The sequence below is a fragment of the Branchiostoma floridae genome, chromosome 14 (genome assembly GCF_000003815.2).
Source record: "Branchiostoma floridae strain S238N-H82 chromosome 14, Bfl_VNyyK, whole genome shotgun sequence".
Classification (NCBI taxonomy): domain Eukaryota; kingdom Metazoa; phylum Chordata; class Leptocardii; order Amphioxiformes; family Branchiostomatidae; genus Branchiostoma; species Branchiostoma floridae.
The window spans coordinates 8,393,245-8,412,660 of NC_049992.1; the positions used below are offsets into that span (position 1 = coordinate 8,393,245).

Genomic DNA, 19,416 nt, shown 5'->3' on the forward strand with positions numbered 1-19,416 from the left:
GCGATCCGGGCACAGATCAGGAACAGGGAGCTGGGCGACGAGGTCGCCGCCGCCGCCTCAGCACTGGAGACACACCGCTGGCCCAAGGGCATCATTCCCTACACCATCGACTGCAGTCTGCGTAAGTTTGATTGAACACAAAAAGTGCCAAGTCCCTTTAAGCACTAGTTGATTTTTCAAATCTATAACGTAGATATTGTCTTGGTCTATCCTATCACTTGCCAAGTCACAAGTGTCGATAAAAACTGGATAGGTGTGTTACGCCGAAGGGCGGTTAAACCGGCTATATAGGTACTATAGTAGTAGACTTGCGCAGTGTTTAAGGACAATGTGTAGATACACATACAGAAAACGCCATTAACTTTTACGTTGATGAAGGTTAGACATCCATGTAATAAGACTGCAGTCTGCGTAAGTTAACCAAAAGGCAGTTACTCAATTATATCAAACGACTGGTAATGATTTTGGAAACGGTCAGATGTTTCAGACAACGTCCGATGTCTTTCGTCAGTGACACTGGACTGGAGAGATCTTGTTGGAGAGACGTTTTTATATTCTAAAAAAAGTGCCGTGTTCCATTAAGCACTAGTTTATTTTTCAAATCCTACCAGTTCAGTTGCCAAGTCACAAGAATTGATTAAAACTTTATTCAGTTTTACGTCAATGAAGGTTAGACAACCAGGTAATAAGATACGCCAAAAAGCAGTTACTCAAACAACTGGATTTTTTGGAATCATTTCAATTGAATCTTGCAAGTTTGTAGTTAACGTTACCTTTCATCGGTCGCCACCGTCTGTTGGTATATGACCACGTTAAGACATTTTATAACTGAGTTTCCTTTTCCATTTATCCAGAGGCCCTGCCCGACGCGCTGGTCGCTATCCGGGCTGCCATAAGAGAGTGGGAGGCCAAGACGTGTTTGCGGTTCGTCCAGAGGACCTCGGAAGTAGACTACGTCGAGTTCTACAGAGGACGATAGTGAGATATTTTGTCTTCTTAACTTAGCTTTCATTTTTGTGTGTGTTTAAGTGCGCTGGCACGCGTGTGTTTGTGTGTGTGTGTGTGTTTGTGTGTGTGTGTGCAGGGCTGGGTGTGGGTTTGTGTAAGTGTGTGCGTCTGTGCGCGCATGTCTCTCTCTCTCTCTCTCTGTGTGTGTCCGTGTGTGTATTTTTCTGTGTGTGAGGGCTGAATGTGTTCTTGTATGAGTGTGTGTGTTTATGTATGTTTGTCTGTTTGACGTGTATGTGTATGCATGTTTATCTTATGGGCTGGGTCTGTACTTGTGTGTCTGTGTCTGTCTGTCTGTGTGTGTATATGTATCTTTGTGAGTGCGTAACATATAACCCAACTATTTTCCCAGCGTTGGTTAGATGAAGGTTAGTTTCTTCATAATCCCTGATCTCGTTTCAGTTGCCAAGCCCAGGTTGGCCGTATCGGCGGTAAGCAGTATGTGTCGGTAGGGTACGGCTATGAGTTCACACACCTCTGTGTGTGCATGTGTGTCAGTGTGTGTCATGAGTGTTTCGGTGATATTATAATACCGCTGATCTTGTTTCAGTTGTCAAGCCCAGGTTGGCCGTATCGGCGGTAAGCAGTATGTGTCGGTCGGGTACGGCTGTGAGTACACACACGTGAACGTGCACGAGATCGGACACGCCATCGGCTTCTGGCACGAGCAGTCCCGACCGGACAGGGACGACTACATCGAGGTCCTGTGGGCTAACGTCGATCCTGGTATCTTGATTTTTTCATTATTATTTCTTGTTTGCCACAGGTTCAATGGCCCATGCACACATCTAAAAATGTTACCGACAATATCTACATCATAGTACAGGTATATACAATAACTACTTACGAGCAGCGATATGAAGCGGCCTTTCACGGTTTGCGTACAAGATGACGATATCGAGGCCAAAATAAAATTAGAGATACCATATTCCTAGCATAATGACTAGCACCAGTAATAACTAAAGAGGTGCATTGAAACATACACAACTACAACAAGAGTTCTGAGACCGCATACCTCCAAATACTATACAGATGACTTGCACATTTCCATGATATGTGCACGATATGTGCTTTACATAAAATAGCGTAAAGTAAATTGTCAAGTACATTTGGATATACTCACAAAACAAAGCTTGATTAAACCCTGTCCGTTCCCTACTGATTTTGTTTACAACGTCTGACACATTCTCCAGCCCTGAGGGAGCAGTTTGAGAAGTACGACAAGGAAGACGTGAACGATTTCGGCGAGGAGTACGACTACGCCTCCATCATGCACTACCCCTTCAACGCCTTCTCTTCCAACGGCCGGAACACCATCCGAGCGCTCCGACCGGTGGAGAACCAGCCCTACATAGAACTCAGCGAGTCTGACGCCAGACAGGTCCAGCTCATGTACGACTACTGTAACGGTAAGGGACTCGTGTGTGGCTTGCTTAAGGTGTTTGTATGAACCGTGAAAGGAATTTTTGTGTCAGGAAGCTCATCTGTTCAGATGTTTTTTTCTGAGATTTTAAAGTTTGGATGGTCGACAATAAAAAAAAATCACCTAAAAATGCTTCACTGTACTCCCGGTCGTCATCAGATAATTGACCTTGGTATGAGGTGCCCTAAAGTCGATACCGCCAAACGTTAAAGGTTCAGAGAGCTTTTATAGATTCTACATTTTGTACAGGATTTCACAAGGCTTCTGCTTTTATTGTACATCCAATTTTTCTTGTTTCAGACCGCGATGATGATGATCTGCCCGAGCCTGAGAACAGAGGTGAGTAACAGAACTTTTTGAAATATCTGAAAATGCACTAAAAAAAAACCTTTGGTGACAAAGAAATTACAAAACCCTTCGGTGACAAAGAAATTGCAACTCACCAGTCTAGATGATTTATATTCATCAATCAATCAATTGATCTACTTGGCATTTAAGATTTAAAAATTAGTCGTTATCTACATGTACAATTGGACCAAAGTACACGTACGAAATCGACACTTCCACTTAACTTGCAATTCTTTTTTCATTTCGCAATGATTGTTAGTGGCGTCCTTAACCCACAGGGAGTTGTAGAACTAGAAGGGTCTTGAAATCGAAAGTGCCATCTTCTGAGAGACGTTTGAAAAGTTAATTGATAATCTGGCCCAATTTAGGCAGCGCTGCTTTCAAATCATCCCCAAGTGTCGGAATAATCCAATGGGTTGTGCAACATAGTCCATTTTGTTCTTCATCAGGGAAACTCACCATAACTTGTAAATGTAATGAGAAAAAGTTTCAGCATAGATTGCCAATTGATGTTAACCCGCCTTGATTGGTCTGAAGTTTCCATGGTAACATGATTTGTCCCCGCCCCAGCCTGTGACGACCTGCACGCCCAATGTCCCACCTGGGCGGAAGCTGGAGAGTGCGAGAACAACAAGAACTGGATGCTGTACAACTGCAAGACTAGCTGCGAGACATGCGGTAAGTTAACGCATTGAACCGTATCTATATCTGTTAGTGATTTCCGTTGTCCAAAACTTTATTTCCTCAATATGTGAGGGTAGAAGAAGAAGAACGACGTACAATGTATGGCAATCTGTATATACATAGGAATTGAATTATGTACTATTGCTAGAATCTAATCAATCTAAGATAACCCAATTTAATCTAATCTAACGGTAGAAACAATCTAGTTAATGTTATACAATACTTCCGAATGGTAAGTCAATATAGCAATGTCTCGTTTTTGCAAGTTGTACATATATATGAATTGATCTAGATAACGCTATATGCGTCAAATTCGAAAATTAGATAATGATACTCAACACAACATACTGTCAGACAGATATTCGCAAATTAGATAATTGTCTAACAGTCAATTGTATCTTTATTTGATCACAAACCCGTTCTTATTGTCTTTTTTCACAGACGGCCCCTGCCTGGACACCAACGTGAAGTGCCCTCAGTGGGCGCTAGAGGGCGAGTGTGAGGAGAACGCGGAGTGGATGTTGCTGAACTGTAGACTCAGCTGCGAGAGCTGCAACTACGACAACGTTCTCGCTGAATGTAAGAAACCTGACGTATTTTCAAAAAGAAGTTATTTTCAAAAAAGTGAAATCGCAAATATATTTTCAGAAATGTCTTTCAGAAAATATCTTTCAGAAAATATCTTTCAGAAAATATCTTTTATGAAAATATCTTATAAAGTATCTAACGATAAAGTATCTACACACCAAAGTATCTAATGATAAAGTATCTAAACCCCAGAGGACGTCGACACACCATGGCCCTTATTGGTCAATTTTGTTTAATATTGAGACGTAAGACGTGAATTTTCCGTCATGATCATGTAGTTTTTCTATCTACTTATTCATCTTCAGAAACGACTGGGTGGTCCTCTCAGTCAGGCACAGACTGGTTTCTAAAGGATTCTAGCGTACAAAATAAATAGCATAAAGTAAAGAAATACTCAGAACTTGTCATTGCGAACCCTAACTATGAGACATGTTGCTCTGTCCCACAGTATCTGCCCTGACCATGCCAGTGGAGGCCATGCCGCCGCCCGCGGATGGAGAAATGACCGGGGAAGAACTGGCTGGCCTGCGCAAGGGACCGCTCGGCAACAATAAGAAGTGTAAGCTATTGTAGTTACTACCTCCGTTAGAAACACGTAGATGTTGTTTTCGGTGTGTTTATCTATTGGTCTAAGCATGTGACAGTTTTGGTCTGTGTCCGCATTACAGTGTGATAGGCTGTAAGTGGGAATGTTGTAATGACATACTTGGAGAACTGGAAGTCTGATTGTAGTTTGGTCTCTCTCACACCAAAGAGCATTCCTATAGGGTATCAAGTAGTTTTCTAGAAGACAGCATGAAATGAAACATTGTAAGGGATGATTTCAATAGTCTCTAGACAGATTTATCAGAGGCATAAAATAGTATCAACGATGGCTAAGGAGTGTAGCTGGCCAAAGGGAGTCATCAGCCACTGGGTAGCCAAACACACTCCTTGCTAGGCCGGCTTCACTCTGGCAGCTTTTGATACTGTCTTATGCTACCGTAGGATCTGCTTGGAGATTAGATGTTTAAGTCGCGCGTTTAAACCGTTGTCTGAAGCGCTCTAAAAGTCCTACAACTGTTTTACAACCCCCTCCACAGGGCTCCGGTCCTACCGTGTGGTGAACAACGCCTGCATCCGGGGCCATAACCAGCTGGGAACCCACCGCGACACCACCCTCAGGCACTGCGTCAAGCGCTGTGACGATGACGACAGGTAAGCTAATATAAATATCACGCTTTTACATGATTAGTTGTCATGGCAACGTGAACATTGCTGACGAAAGCTGGGGAATAGGGTTGTCATTGCATGCAATGGTATAAAATTGTGGGCCATTGAGCTGTATTCAAGTACAAAGTCAAAGTCAAATTTCGGCTGTAGCCATCGTCAGTGTCAAATGACCAATCGCCGAATTCTGTGATCTTTAGAACACGCGGCATCAGCTGCTGATAGTTGAGCATGCAACAATGCTAACCACCAACACAGATCAACGTCCAAGTTAGAAATATAAATTTAAAATATCCTTGCCTGTTTTAATTAAGACAGGCAAACACGAATAGATATATTTATTGAAAAATGGGTCTTATTTTATTCTTTTTTTTTCTGACAGATGTAAGTCGTTTGACCACGTGCCCAGCGAGCGCCACTGTTCCCTGTCCTTTGACACACGTGACACTGCGCCTGACGCCTTCAAGGCCTGCGACCCCGCCTGGAAGAGAATCACTACCTACTACGAGAAGAAACCAACAGAGCCAGAACAGGAATCGTCAGAAGAGGAGGACGAAGATACCTTTGCATCCGGTATGTATCGCAGACTCGTATATGTATAAATTGTCCAAAAACAATCGAAATTAGCGACGTTGGCAGCCTGATTTGGTCCCTTGCAGAAGGACGTTTCTGTCAGAAGTTCCGCTAAGGCTAAAAAAATAAGCTGGTGTTATGCATACTATCAAGGAAGCAGAATGTATGATGGGTATTTCCGTTCTTTCAACTGTCTCTGTCTTGTAGCTTGGTGTCTACGACTCTTCCTATCTATCATCTTCTCTACAGTATTGTTCTACTGTCTGCATTGTGTGTGGGCCAAAGGTTTGACATATACAGTTAGACTGCGTTAGAGCTTGACGAATGAAAAGCAACCGTATGTGCTGTTAACCTTTTGCTAATCAGACGCGTGGTGGCAAAAGCGATAGAAATATTTGACTAATCAGAGACGTAATAACAAAGTATTGGAAACATATGACCAAACAGAGACGTATTGACGAAAGCGCTGGAAATCGGTGACCAATCAGGGATGGTCGTAACAAATCCACCTGAAAGCTGTAGCCAATCAGAGTGAAAAAACAATTCCAGAACGGATGTTGAGATATACCATGAAACAGTGGTGAAGCGCACTCCAAAATAGAATGAAAATTAATATAGTGCACCATAATAACAATGTCGTGATATATAGTTTTTTTCGGTCGTCTGAATTTTTTTTCTTCTTTTTTCTATCTTGTAGTTATGGACGGGTTCTATGTCATCACGAACACCTGTCTTAAAGGCCGGTCCCAACTGGCCATGGGGAATTTCTATGAAGTGAGCGTCGAGCAGTGCGCTGAGAAATGTGCGGAAGCAGAAAGGTAGGAAACAAAGAAAACAACACAAGTGTGATCGAGTAGGTTGGCCTGGGTCTCGGTGTCAAGCCAAATTTCTGCCCCAGCCAAATATTTGCCCAGCTCTGCTTGGGGGTTAAGTATTCCTGAGGGAGAGAAGTACGTGTCGTTCAAGCATATCAGTGTAGTTTTGGAGAAAGGGTCACACTGGGAAGGCTAACCCTAACACTAACCCAACCCTAATCTTATCATATGGCCCTAACCCAAACCCTGACTCAACGCATGCGCACAACCACCTTAGCAATAATCCGACGTAGCAAAAACTTGACTACACAACGGAAGGGGGATTGTATGAAAATGAGATCTCGAGAATAGTCTAGAACGAAAGATCTTTCAAAACAAGATTGTAGTAAAGCTTACCCTACAAAATACCTCTACATTTAGTATTGAGAAAAGACAAACCTTCTATATAATTGTTCCTAATACAAATGCAAACCTTGATATTACCACGCGACAGAGTTTCACCGAATCTTGTCCGCCCATGTCCGCTTTAGATACCGCTTCTTTAACTACGTGACGATAGATCTGTAAAATTTTCGCAAAGCTTACCCAATATATTATCTGTAATTTTGATAATGAGAAAAGACAAAATGTTAACCGCGCGAAATAACCAGATCAAGAGTTTCACCGACCGAATCTTGTCGGACCATGTCTGCTGTAGATGCCGCTCCTTCAACTACGTGGCGACCTACCGTTCGTGCCACCTGTCCATGGATACCCGCGCTACGGCTGTGGACGAGTGTCTGGAAGAGTACAGCGTCATCTCCGACTTCTACGAGAAGAAACCTGAAGGCACGTGATGGCAGTCTCTATTCTTGATCTGAAATTTATTTGCTTATACTTGGATGCCAAGTATTCATTCGCGCATGCGAGATACAAGTTTGCGACACTGATACTTAGAAATGTCTTTTTGATGGAGGCGATGAATGAATCAAATTACAATATGACGATGACAAATATCGTGATCAACAACGTATTTTACCCTCTCTTTTTTACTTTTTCCTCTATCTGCATGTTCTTTCTTCTCCCGTCAAACACATGAACTTGACTTATCAGACACAGATTCACTGTTCCTATTCTATAACATGTTCTCCACAACTTAGTATGTTCAAGCAGAGTCCTTTCCAAATTCCAAAATACGCCTTTTATCAAAGTGATCCATCGTGACTTTGCCCTTTGCGCTGCCAGTCAAATGTATCATGACTTTTCATAGTATATTCTATGGCTTATTTGATAATTTATTTAAAGCACTTAAACTTTATCAGTTTGATCTATTTTTACCCCACAGTTGAGTTCCTGTTGATCGAGGAAGCATGTATCCTGGGTAAGAATCAGCTGGGTTCGTTTTACGGCCAAACCGTAGAGGAATGTCAACTGCGGTGCGGACAGAACGAAAGGTGAGATATCTGCAACGCACTATGTAAAAAATATGTACTTATATTGTTGTTAATAAGTATCCTGTCCTTGTCAAATTCCATTTGTATTGTCTCTGTTTTTTGTCGGCAGGGCTAGCCCTTTGTAATAGCCACAGTATATTCGGCCAGCACTGGCTGTGCATGCTGAACAGCCAAACCAAGAAATAACTAAAGGTAGATAAATGAAGAAAAACTCTGCAAGGCGTTATATTTACTAATCTTGACTGTGTGATCTGCAAAATTAAAAGAAAAACAACGATGAAATGGCACTGAAAATTTTTTTCTTTCCGCTAGGTGTCTCTCCTTTGACTACGTGAGCTCGTACCGTTCCTGTCACCTGTCTACGGACAACAGGCACACTGCCCGGGCGGCGTTCGAGAGCTGTCCGGCGTGGTTCAGCCCGCAGTCAGATTACTACGAGCGCATTGTGGACGGTGGGTTACATTATTCCTTTCTTTTAAACAACTTTTAAACAAAAACGAGTTGTGTAAGACCAGACAGGATGGTTAGTTTACCTTTTTGACGAATTGACAAGAAGATGCACATTATAAATAAAGGCCATCGTATTACATGTAACCAAGGAGCTCTCAAAAGCTCCTTGATGTAACTGATTCATACTTGAGTCTGCATCTAATGCCTTTGTAAACAAGCCACGCGTATTAGATTTTGCACCACTCTTTGTAGAATGAGAAACAAGCCTCTGTACCTGTCTGGTTTATAATGACAGTATCATGTGAGGCATCAAAGTCAGGCTCATAGTGTCTGAAGTGATATGACTCATTAAGACAATTCCAATGGAGCAATTCTTATTACTAGATTGACTAACGTTTTAAATCCTCTTTTCAGGAACTGACCCAGTCATCACTGAAGCCCCCCTCCCACCGACTACTACAGTTCCTCAAACAACGACGACGACCACGACAGAAGCACCGACAACAACGACCACCACTCGGCGCCCTACCGAGGCCCCCACCACTGGTCCTCCCGGCACCAAGCCTCCACCCAGGCCCACACTGGCACCAGGTTCGTTACTGGAACATTAAAACCTGCAGTTTATTTCAATCTTTACACAAAGTTTGGAAATAGTTGAAATTCTATCTACAGTAAGGGCCATGTTTACTTTTGCCGTAAATTAGTCCTTTTGCCAAGTTTAAAGTCTTACCACATGATTGAAATAGACTCTCTGAAGTCAAACGCTTGACATTGCACCTCCATCATAATCAACGCAAGGTTTTTTTATTTGCTTCCGGATGTGGCACTGCACTCAAGTTTAGCAACTTATCTGAACAGCGCCACAAAATATAGCGAGGAGGTAAAGGTAGTCTGGTATCCAGTTCTACACCTGGGTGAAGTGAGGAAGGTCGTGTAAATTGTCTTTACTCAATGGTACAACGTCGAGGAATGGCGGGTATCGAACTCTGGACCTCTAGAATCTGAGCCAAACACTCTACCCGCTACGCCACAAATGTACACGACGCGACTAAGTTTATCTGATTGGTGTACCCAGGTTCCTGCTCAACTCCGCTCGGCCTTGGAAAGGAGAGCGGCTACTCCCTGCCTGACGAACAGCTCTCCGCCTCCTCCAGTCTGGACTACGGCACCTGGGACGTAGGAGCGAAGAACGCCAGACTTAACTTCGAGGACGACTATCAGAGGTATGATACCCTCTCTGTCGGTGTCGAAAGTACATTGGGACACTGGTCTTATAGGTGTTTAATTCAGCACCAGGGACAGGGGCACCAGTTTAGCGACGCCAGTTTTGTCCATGTTAGCTAATAGACTGAATAAAGTATCAAAGTGTCATTCAGCACCAGAGACAGGGGTACCAGTATTGTTGGGTATAATTCAGCACCAGGGACAGGGGTACCAGTACTGTTGGTTATTATTCAGCACCAGGGACAGGGGCACCAGTGGTGTTAATTAGCGCGAAGGGTACAAGACGGACAGTATAGTTGGTGTGTCATTCAGCACCAAGGACAGAGGCACAATCAATTTATTATATTGTTGTTTTGTGCCATTTAGCACCATGGACGACTTACCAATTCTTGTTTTGTGCCATTCAGCAAAAGGGCACCAGCATTGTTGGTTATCATTCAGCACCAGGGACAGGGGCATCAGTCTTGTCGATATGTGTCATTCAGAACCAGGGACAAAGGCACTTATGGTATCAAACTTTTTAGTGGGAAAACAATACCAAGGCCAGGAACTGTTTCATTAATCATACATATACATAGTTTCACATACATTTAACTGACTTTGGACGATGTTGTGTTGCTAGGCAACGCGTGGGTGCGTGGTGCGCGGCCAGCTCAGACGCCGGGGAGTACCTGCAGATAGACTTGGGCCGTACCAAACTGATCACAGGGGTGGCCACACAGGGACGAGACAAGTACTTCGAACACGTCAAGTCGTACACACTGACCTACAGCCAGGACGGGAGGATATGGAGAGAGTACAAGGAAGGTGGAAGGACAAAGGTAAGATGGTATAACTTTTGTTAATTTAATTCCTTCGGCCTCTTGGCCTAGTTGGTTTTTTTGAAAGGTATTTTAAGAAGATGGTGACGTTGTCACTGTTGTCGTTGTCGTGAGAATAACTTGGTGAAAAGAAGAATTTTGAAGACCATGAGACAAGTGAAGTTTCATATTTGCACCTAGGAATTATCAAAATATTTCTACCTTCTAGTAGACCAGTTACCAGTATCTTAACTTAAAAGATTTCTTTCACAATTTGTCTATTAGAACGATTGTGAAAGGGGATTGTTATCCCCATTTTGTGCAAAATTAGCATCAATGTTCTGTGTGACTCTCTCCATAGGTGTTTGAAGGGAACTGCGATCACGTGACACCGGTAACCAATCAGCTGCCCTCGCCCATAACGGCCCAGTACCTGCGCATCGTTGTGGTGGACAGCAACTTCCCGTGCATGCGCGCTGAGCTGTACGGCTGTGACACCGCAGGTCAGTCGGCAAATCTTCAAACTTACAAAAAATCACTATGAATTGGTACCGTCTTACATTTATTCAATGATTGTATTGTACGTTGTTATGGTTGCTAGCCCCCTTCGCAGACTTATATGTATGGGCAGTGGCAGCGCGTGGCGTATATTTTTATTTTCTGGAGCGCTGATTGGAAATTTTGGGTTGTAACAATTTGCAGTACCAAAGACTAAGGTTCTCTATGCTGGGTGCTGCAAAACACCCTCTAGGGAACCGTAGCCGATATTGAAAATCTCAAATCAGCGCTCACCCAGAAAAGATAAACGCCACCACTACAAAATCTGCAAAGGAGGCTGGTGTTGTGCATTTGATGTTCAAAAATGTTAAGAAAGATTTGTTGAAAGAAACGTATGTCAATCAATCATTTTCATCTTTGATTTAAGATGGTGAGACGCCTTCAGATGGCGACAACCCCGGAGACGGTGACAACCCTGGGGACGGGAACGACCCTGGGGACGGTGAGAACCCTGGAGATGGGGGCGATGACTACTATGACTACTATGATGACACTGATCCGGTCATTCCTTAAGATGCAGTACCTTTACGTTAAGATTCTCAAAACATAGTCGTCCAGATACGTTAAAAATTCTAGTATTTGAAAGCTAGCTATCGGAACTCAGGTCAGAAGAATGAGCCCCCCCCCCCCTTATGTCTGAATGGAACAGACCCTTTTCCCACTCAGAGCTTTATAACCAATGGTCGGTGTAAGTTATAGTGTATTGGGAACAAGACGATATCATCAGTTGGAATTGTATGATGATATGCAGTAGGGAAATCAAACAACACATGGATGATTTGTAATGAACCAATTGTAGGGCATTTATGCCATGATAAATGAATGATATCTCTATACAGAAATGGTCTATACAGAAATTATTTGAGACATCTGGAATAAATATATGATTTATACAAAAATTAAGTCATGATAACATTTTTAATAATTAAGAACATGGCTTTTATGTGTTATATTTACAGGAAATCGTTTGATCTTTTTGTGATGAATTTAGTCGATTATGCTGTATTTGTTTATATTTCAAGACGCGTATATGTCGGTGATGACATGTGTGACAATTTCTTCATTGTTTACAGATAGATGACATAAAATTATCTCTTAAACCTTATGTAGCCTACTTTATTTCATTACGATGCGACAGAGGGAGGTATATTGAAAAATAGGTAAATCGTAGCTTAAATATTTGAAAATGAAGATGTGTCAATCTCAGTACAATAAGCCCTTTGGGCATTTTTCAATAACGCAAATAAATGAATTTTGTCACGTATATGTCCTGTCGCCATTTTGTTTTTCATTTGTGATAAATAGCGTTCCCTCGCCATACTGGGTCTACATTACGGGTTTCTCGGGACCACGGACAGATGGGATAGCATGCTACCTTCCTCCTTCAAGTATCTTAAGAATTATGACATTGGCGTAGCTTTTGATACTCAATCAAAAATGTATCACAATCGAGCATAAAATGGCATAAATAACCAGTATTTCAGTGGTCAGATCGTCTGCGTTAAACGTATTTTGCCTTCTTCACATTATATAACGTTATATACATACATGTAGATAAATAGATGGATACATATATGTAGGGAGAGAGACATGTAAATAGATATAGATAGATATGGATAGATAGATATATACTTATATAAGAATGACAATAAATGACCAAACTTACTTTTTCTAGCATAAATAACACGTATGTTGGGTGGCCTGTCTGTTATTGGAACACATGAACCGTATATAGATAACGAAAAAATTTTGATGAATTGTCAATAATGCAAACAGATAGCTCTCCCGCTCCATGTACTGCCGCCAATCTTTCATCTATCATTTAAAGAAATGGGTTCGTAGATATTTATCCATGATACAAATGTAATATACATATCATAACCTTTCTCACCCCATCAAATATCATGTAACTGTGAACCTCGGGTGGCTCTCTAATCCTTATTACAGGTGGTGATTGTTGTGAAAAAGATAATCACCACTCACACTTAGTCTAGTCTTTGGAAATCAATAAGCCCTTATTATTGTATCATAGACCGCGACTGTTGCCGATGCCGCGGTATTGGTGACATGTTTTACAATGTGAAACAATAGTATTTATTGCTAGTATCGAAGAATCCTAAATAGACACATTCAAAGGTTGTACTAAAGTTACTGGTAGGAAACATAAAACAAAGCGTCATGTGGTTTGTCCTTACATACTTTACCGACCTGAGGTCGGTACCAGGTTAGTACATATTTCACCCCATATAACCCTGTCTAACATTGCTTTATAGGGCCTAGGGGTCTGTTCTTGGAATCGAGAGCTGCCAGAAAAAAAGTAATTCAATTCCCTTCCAACATCTTCTTGATAATCTCGACTTGTTTGTTGAAAGCCAGAGATATGCCCGTGTGACTACCCTACGCCATATATCACCTTGTTAAAAATTAACGATAAGTTAATTACAACAGGCCACCTTTTTACATTACAGTGGACAGTCAACTAACCGCAAGTAAATTTCAAGATGGCCGACTTCGGTGAACACTGTATCTGTCATACTGTGGTACGTTTGGGATAAAATTTGCTCGTTTTTGGAGTATCGGTGAACAATCGTGACCGGCGGTATGTCCAAAACGTGGATTGATTTCCAGGTCAAACTTTAAAAAAAAACATTAGTACGGATTCTACTGACATATGTTTATACTGAGCTTCACGTACGAAGTACGTTTTGCACTAAAGCTATAGGCCTTCCCCATAAAAGCTGTACAAATCAAGTCATAGATATTTCTTAGCCTCCAAGTTTTCTTTTTTCTTTAAATTTCTTTTGACCAATTGCAAATCAGACCACTGGCAAGACCCCTTTCATAATTGTTTGGTTTTGTAGGCTGGAATAAGTGCATGTAGTCTTTAAAGCCCCCTTCACACGAGAGCACGAATGAGCCGGAATGCCGTCCGAATGAATTTTTTTTTCTATTCGTGGCAATTCCTTGCAATTCGTACTGTATTCTAAACATTCTTACTGCATTCGAGATATTCGTCCCCGTTTTTTTTGGCTGGCTCGAAAGTTTTTGACATGTTAAAAACTGTCGAGGTGCATTCGAAGTGGAGAAATGTCGAATGGCATTCGTAGTGGATTCTTAGTGTATTCTAACTATTCTAACTGCAGTCTGACCGCATTCTACGGCATTCCAACATTATTCGAAACATTCTTATCTCATTCGATGGAGAATCGAAACGGCAAGCCACCTCGAATCCTGTCAGAATGTGGTCGAAAGAATATCTCGAATGCCGTAAGAATGTCTAGAATGCACTACGAATTCCCAGGAATAGACAAGAATTTTCATTCTGACGGCATTCCGGCTCATTCCTTCTCGTGTGAAGGGGATTTAATTATAAGGTCCATTTGGAATTCCCACCCGAATGGCCCCGAATGTGATACGAAGTTTGCAAATAATTCACTCCGGCTGGTTCGGCTTGATTCCTGCTAATTCGATTTCCATGTGAAGGCCCTATACGTAATGATGATTTTATCAACCAGTTCACGATGTGAGAAGGGCGTTAGAGTACAGCACTACTGTAAATGTATTTAATTTCGCGGGGATTTAATTTCGCGGTAGTGGGGAAAAGAACTTTTCGCGGTGGTTCGCGGTAGCACCATGCACTGTAGTCTCTTACTGCCATGGAAAATGTTCGCGGTGGTGTTAAGTTCGCGATGAAGCGGCCACCGGTGCACCGCGAAAGTTTCTGCATTTACAGTATCAGGTATAACGCCACTGGCATTTACATGCGATTGAAAAACACAAATTTCCTACGTCATAGTACGACTGCGTCTCCATAACAACCAGATTAGCGGATAAGAATTGAAACCTTGGCCCCTGGTAATGTCGTTTCCAACTGAGGTAATCAAATAAGTCTGGTGGTGGTCTGTATTTCCTGATGTGATTAAAATTATATGCTTTGTCTCTCAAATATGCATGCAGACACGGAGGTCTATTAATAAGAAAGAACCCACGCCTTTGAAACGCCATAATTGAGTTATTTACTCTTAGAAAATGACGGCTAATAGAGCAAGCAGAAATAACAAGTTGTCTCAAAGGAATTCTATGATAGGTCAAACGTCACGTGACGGGATGCATTTACTGATTGATTCTGAAGTGTGAGCAGAAAAGCATCTACCCGTCATTTAGACTGACGTAGTTTTTGAACTGTTTATTTGTCTCTGTCAGAGAAAAAATGGAACTTGCGTTCTTTTACTTTCTATTAAATCTATGAAATAATGCCTTTTGCTTATTCAATGTTTTATGGCCTTAATTCTATTTACTAAAATCAATAATCTGAGGGTTTCGTAAGTTATAATTCATCTTTAGGAATAGGGCAAATCAAAGACCGGACTTTTAAGGTTTATTGTTTTTGTCTGTTTCAGGAAGTTCAAACTTGTATTGTACATGTAACACACTAACAAAGTAATGCCGTTTTTATTTCACTACGATTTTTTCTCTCATCATTGACACTCTCTATATCTCTAGTCTTCATACCATTGTTTTAAACCGTATTTTTTTTTATCAGCGTATCAACTGTACTGATGGAATTGACTAACAATTTACGGTGGTAGTGACTTTCCGGAAAGTATACATCACCACAGTTTATCAGAAGAGGACTTTCCGGAAAGAATATGTCGCCACGGTTCATCAGAGAGGGGAGGGCCTCGTCATTGCGTGCGAACTTGGCGGCCGCCGACAGCCTCCTGAATAAAACATCACTTCCCGATGAGATCTTCTCGTCTTAATTCTACCCGACACGAGCGGAGAGTGTCTCGCCTTGCGGCCATCACCAAAGGGCCAAGATCACGGCAGAGGTCACCCGGTGCCACACCCGTGGAGACCAACACAAACTTTCCTGGCTCTGAGATTTAAACAGTCCTTCATCGATCGCCAGAGTGCAAACGACCTGTAGACATGAAAGCGCTTCTGATGTAGGATGACGTCATACCCCCAGGGGGAGACACCCCACCCATCCGAGGGCAGCCCGTAACCCCTCTCATCACTGCTTAAAAGTGAAAGTGCGGGCACGTGACCGCCCGCTTGGGGTCCCAGGGTATGAATGTTTCATGGCGCTCTGTCGGTGGAGTGTGTGAGTGACGCGGTGAGCAGGCGTTCATCAGTGATGTGGGATTACAGCGGCGGAGACGGCAGGGCTTTATTCCATTAGAGCCGGGGTTTAACACCGCTTCGGATCTCCAGCCGTACACTGACAGGGCTGAGGAGCATATGGTACCCGGATAAAGGTACGTATTCGTTAAATCACCTGAAGTTTTCGTATCCACCAGGTAAGAAGGGGCCGTATTACGTATACTGGTTCTCAGCCCTGGCGTACATACAATTTATGTGTATAGATATCTATCGTCAGGAAATGTTGTTTTCTTTTGTAGGCCGCTCATATGGTACCCGAATAAAGGTACGTTTTCGTTAAATCACCTGAACTTTTGAATTCGTATCCACCAGGTAATACGAGCCGTAACACGTATACTAGTTCTCAGTCCTGGCGTACATACAATGTATCCGTACGTGTATAGACATCTATCGACAGGAAAATGTTGTTTTCTTTTGTAAGCCACTCGCGTGGTAAGGTACCCGGATAAAGGTACATCTTTGTTAAATCACCTGGAGTTTTCGTATCCACCTGGATATCAGCTGCCAGGTGTTACGAGCCGTATCACTTATACTGTTTCTCAGCCCTGGCGTACATACAGTACATCCGTAGGTGTATTAAGTTCAGGAAATGTTGTTTTCTTTTGTAAGCCGCGCGCGCGGTGTTGCGAATTGTCGTAAGCCTGTACCTGGCGCAAAACATTAGAAAGGATTTAGCGAAGTGCTTAAGTGATGACTGCTGTAGATACGTACGCTTTCCTGACAGCTTGATGGGTTGTAGGCTTGAAAAACTCCCGAGGGGTGGTTAGAAATTATGGGATTCTCTGGGCGTTGAAAGTGGTTTTAAACCCTTCTTGTTGGCTATTTTGGATCTTTGGATCCGTTAGCGCTAGAAGAGAAGGAAGCAGCCTTCGTTTGGTTGAGCTCGAGTCTCATGGTGACTGTATGGGACCTTCTCTGACCATTGTTATATCCTAAAAAGGTAATACTTCCACAGGGCGACCGTCAGCATTCGGTCAAAGTTGTGAGTCACTTCCGTCCTTGTACATGTAGTCACTGTGGTGTTGTAGGTTTTGTGAACTAGTAACCTACGAGCATACATGTATGTGCGGATCCTGCCTATTAATAACTGTTTTAAGCCTGTTTTCGCAAAATTAAGTACAATTTTCTAGTATCGTTGTATCTAGGTGGAGCTGAGCCGTTAATAAGTGTAATGCGATAAAAGAGTACTAAATGTTGCAGAACAGGCGTGAACACTGACAATGATCTTAGATCTACTTGGAGATTAGGTTTTATGCAGCGACGCTTATCCTGTGGATTTCTAGCTATAGAGTTTTCAAGCTAATGGCCTCTATGCATTTGTCACGGTTGTCCGTTTTAGTGTGGAGACTTATACACAAGGCGTTGTAAAAAGTTCTCTTCCTCAGAGCCTGTTAATGTGTATTCTGAAAGCTAAAGAAAGTACAAAGGATGTCTTTTCATTCGCTTGTCGATGTTTTTTTCGCTACAGCGAGTGGGAAGGCGATTTTTCACATTTATCCGGTGGATGTGGTACCATACCTTGTTAATTGCTGGTTCGATGTCAATTGCATTTAGATCGTTTCGGAGCAGGCAGTGCGTTAACTGGGCGTACAGTATTTTTAGACGGTAAAGTTGTTGCATATCTCGTTTAGATAATAGTGATAAGTTCATTGCAAATTTAAATTATTGCTAGAGGGCTTATTGCAAGTGACATGAAAGGGGACAGACAAATAGTAATGTGTCTTAAAAATTCATTCGAACAATTACAAGCATCACATTTTTAGATAATGAAATAACATGGTAGCAAATAGTATTTTTCAAAATGTATTCACGGACAGTTTTCGTGATAAAGTCAAAACAAAGAACCATTATGATTTTGCTGGCTTTTGTTTTGTAAGAAAACCATTAAAATGTCAATCTGTCAAATTGGAAAAACATAACATCTTCATGGATTCCCAGAATCGCAGAAAGCACACAAGCCAAAGTAGCTTTTGACTTCAGAAGAAAATGTACCGCGTAGAATATGTGATGGTATATTTACATCCAATACCAAAAGATAAACGCCAGCAAAGCTAGGTAAGTCATTTAAGTGCTTTCTTCACACAGTGACGCACTGGGAGTTTCAGGCTAATGGCCTCTGTGCATTTGTGCAGTCCGAGGCGTTTTAGTGTGGAGACTGATATGTTGTTAAGGATACACAACTTATCTTCCTCAGAGCCCGTTAATGTATCTTCTGAAAGCTCAAGAAAGTACAGAGGAGGTCTTTCCCTTTGCTTGAGCTCGCCTGTGATTTTTTTTACCCGGCCAAATTGTTTATAAGTAGGGTAATGTCGCCCGTCAGATCATCGATCAAAGATTCTTGTCTACAATTACGCGTGTCCAGAACGATCATCATTGCCGAAACGCATTAGGACAGGATAAGATAAAAGCGAAAATGTCTTTGATTGTTCAGGTAGTAATGGTGATGAGGACTTCCTTCCTCTCGGTTCTTGGGCCCTTAAATCTTCTCTTTAAAGATGATTGGAAGGTGCTGCTTTTTAGCTGCCTACGCCATCCTCCTACTGCTTACCAATGTGCTAACGAGGAGTCCGTGGCCTGGCTGCAGTACTGGCACGGAACGATATGATTATGACCAATGTGTGAGGGTCAGCGATCACAAATCATGGACTGCAGATTTGAAAAACATTCTTGGGGAATTTTCAGATGAAGCACTCTGTGGCATTGAAATGTTTGTAGTGTACAGTAGTTGCTGAGTTCGCTTTCCCCCATTTTCTTTGTTGATCTAGGGTTGGAATGCTTGTAGGGTAGTTACTGCAGCGCTTGCTTTTCCCCTTTTCTTATCAGGTTTTACTGTGTGGATCACTCCCTACGGTTTGTTATTATAGTTTTTTTTTTTTAAATTTCATTATGTGCTTCTCGGAAGCGTCCAATGATGAAGACTTGGTGAAATCCACACTGACAACAGAGCCTATCTACACACCCTAAAGCTCCATGATGACAAATGCAACAACAACTCACTTTGATCCCCTCACGTTCCACAGTCCATTATGGGGCGATGCCGGCGCCGATTTTACCTCGTTACCATGGCAACCGTGGCTTTATAAGCCCCACATTCCATTCAGAGGAGTAGGGGGAGTAAAGGTCCCGGATGGTGCGTG

General features: G+C 42.2%; 2 protein-coding genes across 2 annotated transcripts in view; both read left to right on the top strand.

Annotated features, from left to right (window-relative positions):
- Positions 1-6: 6 nt before the first annotated feature.
- LOC118430651 lies at positions 7-12,376 on the top strand. Its single transcript, XM_035841634.1, has 19 exons — positions 7-121; positions 855-978; positions 1,559-1,734; positions 2,202-2,417; positions 2,732-2,770; positions 3,350-3,457; positions 3,905-4,042; positions 4,500-4,610; positions 5,134-5,248; positions 5,643-5,833; positions 6,531-6,651; positions 7,346-7,476; positions 7,973-8,081; positions 8,394-8,533; positions 8,946-9,122; positions 9,607-9,754; positions 10,378-10,576; positions 10,917-11,058; positions 11,481-12,376. Exons 4-19 carry the CDS (start codon positions 2,279-2,281, stop codon positions 11,624-11,626), a joined length of 2,154 nt encoding a protein of 717 aa, XP_035697527.1. The 5' UTR covers positions 7-121; positions 855-978; positions 1,559-1,734; positions 2,202-2,278; the 3' UTR covers positions 11,627-12,376.
- A 3,843-nt stretch (positions 12,377-16,219) lies between these two features.
- The window catches only part of LOC118430751 (high affinity cationic amino acid transporter 1-like), a 32,705-nt gene continuing 29,508 nt past the window's right edge, over positions 16,220-19,416 (top strand). Inside the window, exon 1 of the mRNA XM_035841769.1 lies at positions 16,220-16,374. The gene's annotated coding sequence lies outside the window, so the exon portion shown is untranslated. The remainder of the gene's footprint in view (positions 16,375-19,416) is intronic.

Bases quoted from the DNA above. Each gene is read 5' to 3' on its own strand.
- LOC118430651 (XM_035841634.1), top strand. From the start codon at position 2,279: ATGCACTACCCCTTCAACGCCTTCTCTTCCAACGGCCGGAACACCATC. The intron at 3,458-3,904 runs GTAAGTTAACGC...CTTTTTTCACAG, and splicing joins GACTAGCTGCGAGACATGCG to ACGGCCCCTGCCTGGACACC. The intron at 6,652-7,345 runs GTAGGAAACAAA...TGTCTGCTGTAG, and splicing joins AAATGTGCGGAAGCAGAAAG to ATGCCGCTCCTTCAACTACG.